At 56.3% G+C, this 6,636-nt stretch overlaps 1 protein-coding gene across 1 annotated transcript; it reads left to right on the top strand.

Annotated features, from left to right (window-relative positions):
- Positions 1 to 3,247: 3,247 nt before the first annotated feature.
- BJ171DRAFT_674 (aspartic peptidase domain-containing protein) lies at positions 3,248 to 6,501 on the top strand. The gene is made up of 7 exons (XM_053115804.1): positions 3,248 to 3,917; positions 4,079 to 4,256; positions 4,507 to 4,529; positions 4,631 to 4,829; positions 4,973 to 5,111; positions 5,345 to 5,641; positions 5,729 to 6,501. The coding sequence occupies exons 1-7, from the start codon at positions 3,712 to 3,714 to the stop codon at positions 6,241 to 6,243; spliced, it is 1,557 nt and encodes a 518-aa protein (XP_052971603.1). The 5' UTR covers positions 3,248 to 3,711; the 3' UTR covers positions 6,244 to 6,501.
- The last annotated feature ends 135 nt before the right edge of the window (positions 6,502 to 6,636 follow it).

The raw sequence follows: 6,636 nt of genomic DNA, 5'->3' as shown, positions 1-6,636 counted from the left end.
CCTGAGATCACCTTCTTTCTTCTTGACAAAGAGCACTGGTGCACCATACGGTGACTGGCTCGGGCGGATGAACCCATGGGCGAGGAGGTCATCCAACTGGCGCTTGAGTTCGTCCATCTCCGTCAGCGACAGTTGGTACGTCGGTCTTGACGGAGGCGACGAGCCTGGTTCGATGTCGATGCGATGATCGACGGTGCGTTGGGGTGGCAGGCATTGTGGCAACTGGTCGGGGAATACGTCCTTGTACTCGTCGAGCAGCTTGGTCACCACAGGCGGGGGACCGGGACCGGCTTGGTCGGTGTCGTCGACCTCACGCACGACACAGAGGAACGACGTGTCCTTCTTGATCAGCCTCTTGAATTGCATGGCTGAGAGGAGAGGTGGCATGTTGGGTGAGGCCATGCCCTGCAGGACAATGTCAGGGCCAACACGGACAGTGCGGCCTTTCCAGTCGACGACTGGAGTCGGCTCGGCACGAGCAAGCCAGCTCATGCCGAGGATGGCATCGAACTTGGTGTCGATCACTTGGAACAACAGGACAGGATGGTACTTGGGATGGAGGGCCACTCGCAGGACCACTTGGTGTGTGCACTGCTGCACACGATCGTCTGCAAGCGCCACACTCATCGGCGACTTCTTCTTGGTTGCATGTATGTTGAGCTCCTGGAGCAAGCGTCTGCTGACAAAGTTGCAGCTTGCTCCAGAGTCCACCATCATTCGGACGGTGTGACCTTGGACGGTGGCAGGGAGGTACAGCAGGGACTCTTCATGGTCCTCCTGCACAGCCTCCTGCACCATGACTTGACTTGGGGGAACGGGCGACACTTGGTCTTGGTTGGCTTCATCACGGCCACTCGGACATTTTGGATAGGGTTCGGCCATTGCGGGGGCCTGCGGCGTCAGCACGCCATTGCACACGACGTCCACGGCTTGCGGACACATGTCGGAAGCATCCGACACACACGACTTGACAGGGGTGAGGGCACAGGCGGTCCTGTCCCTCAAGGGTTCTTGATTTTCTTTTTTGTTTTGGTTTTCAATTTTGGTTTTCTCTTCACGTTCGTGGAGAGGCAGGCGGCTTGCGCCACCATGCACCTCTCGCACGACGCACAACACTTGGTTTGTTTCTCCTTCGGGGGAGGGGGCGAGGTGAACTTCCTCTGGAGACGCGTGGACTGCATTGAGCAATCCACGGCGTTGGTCTCCTACTAGGGCTCCAGAGCCACCTAGTAGGGTCGGCCGTTTCCCGACTTCATGGGGCACTCCTTGGCCTGGTGTCCCGGTCGGTGACAGAAGAAGCAGGAACCATGGCGGAGGTCCTCCTGCTTCTGTCTGTCCTTGGGGGAGACAGTGGCAGCTTGCTGGAACCGGGAGCGGGGAGGGCCACGAGCCTCCATGGCGTTGACGTCAACGTCCATGGGCTCAGGCATGGGTCTTGCGGGCGGGGCCGGGCGAGGCGGACGGGCTGGGACGTGATGAGACCGATGGCCGCCTGCCAGCTGCGGGTAGAACTGGCGGCCATGGTACTGGACGTTGTCGAGGTTCTCGGCAACGTCCATCATCACGTCCAGGGACTTGCGGGCATCAGGGTTGCTGGCGATGTACTCTCTGATCTTGGGCTTGAGGCCCTTCTGGAAGAGGTACATCGCATCAGCAGAGCCCAGCTCCTCAATCTGGGAGGAGAGGTCTTCAAACTCCTCGATGTAGCGGGTCACAGAACCACGCTGCACGAGAGAGTATAGCTTGTCACGGGCAATGAGTTCAGCATTGGGGCTGCCGAAGCGGCGACGGAGGCGGTCCTTGAAGTCGTCAAACACACCTTCGCTCTGCTCGTCGAACCCTTGGCGGCGGTACCAACGGTACGCCTGGTCCTTTAAGCAGAGCTTGGCGGCGACGATGTGGTGGGTGGGGGCGACTTGGGCAGCATCGAGGTAGTCCTCGAGTTGCTGCAGCCAGTCCTCCACCGAGGAGGAGCGGCTCTTCCCAGTAAACACTGGGGCACGGAAGGTCTTGAGGAAGGCTTCCGGAAGTGGGCGGGGGTTGCTCATGGCAGGGGCAGGCTCCAGGGACAGAGAGGAGAGTCGGTCGGCAAGAGAGGCGGGATCCAGCTTGAGGATCTAGAAAGAGGACAAACAGGACGAAAACAAGACGAGGATTTCCGATGCTACCATGTAACGTCCACTACTGGGACGTTGGGGCAAGACGGGGAGGGAGGGGGTACAAGACAAGACAGGACGGGGCAGAACAGGGCGGTGCTAGGCTACTCTAGCGGACGGGTGAGCTCGGGGAGCACTTACGTTTATTCACGATAAAACCGAACTCCAGACAAACGGGGGGAACGGGGGCAACCCGCAGGTATACCCTGCGGTGGCCTGCCTGCGGTGCGTGAAAACGCAAAGCGCAGCACAGGTCACGACCCACTGCGCCGCGCAGTACGCGCAGTACGCGCAGCACAGCGTCGGAGATACCATCTCCTACACTTAAGGTCCTCCACACCCCTCCCTCGATAAAGAGGATCAGAGGATTAGCCGAGAAGTTACCGTCTCTCGAGACCCTACATGTGAATGGGTGGTGGATGTCAAGCCACTTGGAAGTATCCTGTTACGACGGTTGCACTGACTTGGGCTTCGATGCCTTGTATTATTCATCGCGTGTAACAAGCTTTAGGATATCGGGAATTCCGAAAGGTTGTCGCATCGTTTTCGATGGCGATCATGAGTTCTTCTATGGCAACTTTTTAAGTTGGTTGATCATGGAAGGAGCGTATGTTGTCGCGGCGGTAGCGGGTATGATGGGTTGTATCTTTTTGGCGTTGCTTATAATTGGTATTATTGTTTTCACGACGTACAATTCAATCCAGACCGGTAAAAATTCGTCAACTGGTTCTAGCAGCTAGTTTGGGTCTGGTCTTGCTGGGTTGAAAGACGGAATCGATATTGTTCCACTTCATAGCTGGTCATGGTACTCTTGATCATTTGGATTTCCCGCATTATTGGTTTGGGTCCCTGCCCATTGATGTACTTTGATCGATATGTGTGATGGGCTCTCCTGATGTAGCAGACAGAACGACTATTACAAATCTATGACAGCTCACACACACAAGAGCGTCACTGGCTACGTTCAGTTGGAGGTCTTGAGTTGATACGAGGGCGAGTTGTGATGGTGGCAACGGGAGAGATAAGAAGATATCTCTCCTCTCGAGGAGACTTTATCATCAGTGTGCATCATCCTACTGAAGCAAGTCCACCCGGGGTGTCACCGCTGTGTGTTCCGCCATCGGTTCAGAACGCATCAGAGACATACGAGAAACGCTCATCAGGAAACTGTGATGCGGATGGACAGATCGACGATGGAGGCGGTCCTGGGCAGATTTTGGATCGAGGCAGCGACTCTCAGTGGCAAGGGAACCGGGTGCGATATCAGTGACTGTAGGCTGCTGTTGTAAGTGCATTCAAAATACGAAACAGCACAAGAGAGTCGCAGGGTATCCAGCACAAGTTCTCGAGCCAGCTGACTCATTCGCAGTTACGGCTTTCACGGACTTGATTGGTTCACTGGGAGATGCAGGTTGACACTGTGACAGAGATGGCGGTGGCGAGGGGGGGGGAAGCGGTCAGCTGATGTACATGACTGGACAAGTGTTTCATTTGGGCGGGGTTTGTGCGCGCCTACGGGCTTGCGCCTTTCCAATTCTGGAGGACGCAACCAAGCATGCGCTCTGGATCGGCTCCCCTGTCTGGCGTCGATATCGGTGGCTCTCGCGAATGGGGTCTGCCTGCTTGGGTCTGTCTCCATCTCCGTTTGCGCTCCTGGGTTTTGCCGTCCACGATGAGGCTATCGGCCGCTTCTGCTCTGATTCTCCCGTTGGCTGCTTGTTTGATGACAGCCAGCGGACAGGCTTTTCCCTCTGGAATATCGTATGTGCATCAGCACCACGCTGCGGGAGGAGGGACGGGATGTGACTGTTGGCTATGACGCAGGTGATGTTGGGCGGTCTTGGCCGTCACCTCTCGCCTGGGTCGCCCGTTTCAAATCACGCACTCACACCCCTGTCACTGGCGACCCTGCTTCCATCTAGCGTCCCTATTCGACGTGGCTATCCTGGGTCGGAAACCCCTCCTTCGCTTCTGGAGCTGCATGTTGCTGCCAGCCGAGCCGCCCAAGGCAGGTGGTCAAACAACGGGACAACTGCGCCAAGCTTTGTGGCGACCAACGATTCGTCGTCGGCACCCTTGGAAAATCTATCCAACTTGGGTGTAAGTTTGGGTCGTGCGGGGGTTGTTCATCGATGCAGGATTGTGTGAAATAGCAAAGCACACTCCCCCAGCTCCAGCCATTCCACCGTACCTGCATCGGTGTGTGGGCAGAGAACCGTCCTTCTCCACGCCCATTCCGTTATGTGATTCGGAAGCCAGGCTGACTGTACTGCACGGGTCTCGACGCTTGCTCTCACTGCCATCCGAATGGATGAAAATACCGCCTATCTACTCCCACCAACGCCGCCAGTATTTCGCCACTGTCAGCATCGGGTAAGCATCGCCGGTCTCTCTATCCCCCGCCTGCTGTAGCGAGTCGCACACCTCCTCCCGCTTAACTGAACTCTGTGCCCTGCCCCCCTTTGATCGAGAAGAACACCGGCCCAGCAGTTCACTGTTGACCTCGATACTGGATCCAACCGCCTGTGGGTCCGCGGCTCCAGCTGTCAAGCCTGTATCATCGTCCGATCAAGCCCGCCGTACATTCCGCAGCTGAGCTCAACCGCTCAGCTCACGACAGTCATCGAGCCCCTGTCGTACGGGCTCGGGAGTGCCAGTGGATACTTGGGATATGTGAGTCCGGCGCTCTGACCGAATGCCATATGTGACTTGGGTTTCGAGGCAGTTGAAAGACACCATGATCTGCCCTGTGGTCGCTCGCCCCCTCCTCACCCCTCTGCTCGTCTCGTCTCATATTGCTGCTCTCCTCTCCCCAGGAAACCGTTGAATTCTTGGGGTATACATCGACAAAGCAAATCTTCAACGACGTCGCCCAAATCGACCAGGTGTTCCAGCAGCAGATCCGGAATGGAATGGATGGAATCTTGGGCCTTGCCTTCAATGAAGAGGCGACTAGTGCGTAACTGGCTCACCCCCCCCCCACCATCGTCAAAACGTGTGCGCTCTCCTCCTTCACCGACTCTGGGATGCGGAGAGTGAAGTGTTTGCAGCAATCCAGGACAGCATCACTTCGTTGGGCCCGAGGGAGGGGCTGTTGCCCGCCGTGCTTTCTTCCAGGCCGACACACTTGCCAAGAGGGATCTGTGTTGAATTTGTTCTCACACAAGCGACTGCTCCGATACTTCCAGACCCAACCCTTGCCTCCCAGGAAACAGTGATCCAGGGTCTCATGCGCAACGGGGCGATTCAAAACCCCATGTTTGCCTTTTGGCTCGATGCAGTATCACCGAACAGTGTCCAGGTCTCGGGCGGCGAGTTCACCTTGGGAGGGTACAACCCCGAGCGATTTCAGGGCAGCATCACCTGGCTCCCCGTCGACCTCATTCCCGGTGTTCCATATCGCTACCACTGGGCCCATCGTCTGACGGCCGTCAAGATCGGCTCCAGAACCATCAACACCAACACTTTTGGCATTCTCGATACCGGTAAAGTGACTGTTCACGGTTCTCGGGTGCATGATGCAGCCTCTCGCCCTCGACAGGGTCAAGCTAACACATGCTCTTGGGTCACAGGAACATCGATTATGCTTGTCGACCAAGCCAGCTTCACCAACATCATTGTGCCTGGGCTTGGAATCAACATCTATCCGAGGTCCATCCAAGGACAAACCCTATTCCTGGTCAACTGCCGCGATGTCAAGCCTTCGCTCCCAGACATTGTCATTTACCTCCAGGACAAGCCCTTCCCGGTTTCTCACCAGCAGTACATCAAATACGATCCTACAGCCGGCTTATGTTTCTTGGCCATACAGCCCGCTCAAACGATTCCTGGTTGGATTCTCGGCGATGTTTTCCTTCGCGAGTACTACGCCATCTTTGACCAAGGACAGGGGCGCTCTGGTCTTGCCAAGATCGCAGGGAATAGTCTGCCCCTCCAACCACCCAGCCTCCCTTCGCCCGTCGTTCAGCCTGGAGGCACGACGAGCAATCCCATTAGATCGCAAGCATCTTCGATACTGCCTCAGGCTGGGATCGCCTTGGCTGCCGTGTCTGCCATCGTCTGCTTGGCGGTGATAAGCTTGATTTGAGTCGGTGTCTTGCGGTGAGATGGCACCGAAGACATCTCGATGATGCTGGCAAATACTTGGCCGCATCCGATTCACTCCCCCCCTCAGCCAACATCCAAACAAAGCCGCACATCGTGGGCCTCATTCACCGACCCAGTAGGGTTGAAATCACTCTCTCCTCATTGATCTTCTCCAACTCAATCCCTGAACCGTTGTAAACGAAACTGTCGTTTGATTCTATGAGACTCGCACAAATCAATCGTGCTGTTCTACACCGCCGTTTGCTTCTCTCATGAGTGTGGTGTCGCCCTGCGGTGTGCGGTTGCATCAGAGATGTGGGAGCGTCGTTGTCCTTCAACGTTTGTAGATGCCGATTGGACTCAATCGATGCAGACCAACATATCTCCTGATCCA

Source organism: Polychytrium aggregatum, assembly GCF_025602895.1.
Source record: "Polychytrium aggregatum strain JEL109 chromosome Unknown BJ171scaffold_1, whole genome shotgun sequence".
Taxonomy (NCBI): Eukaryota; Fungi; Chytridiomycota; class Chytridiomycetes; order Polychytriales; genus Polychytrium; species Polychytrium aggregatum.
This window is presented reverse-complemented; position numbering and strand designations above follow the sequence as displayed.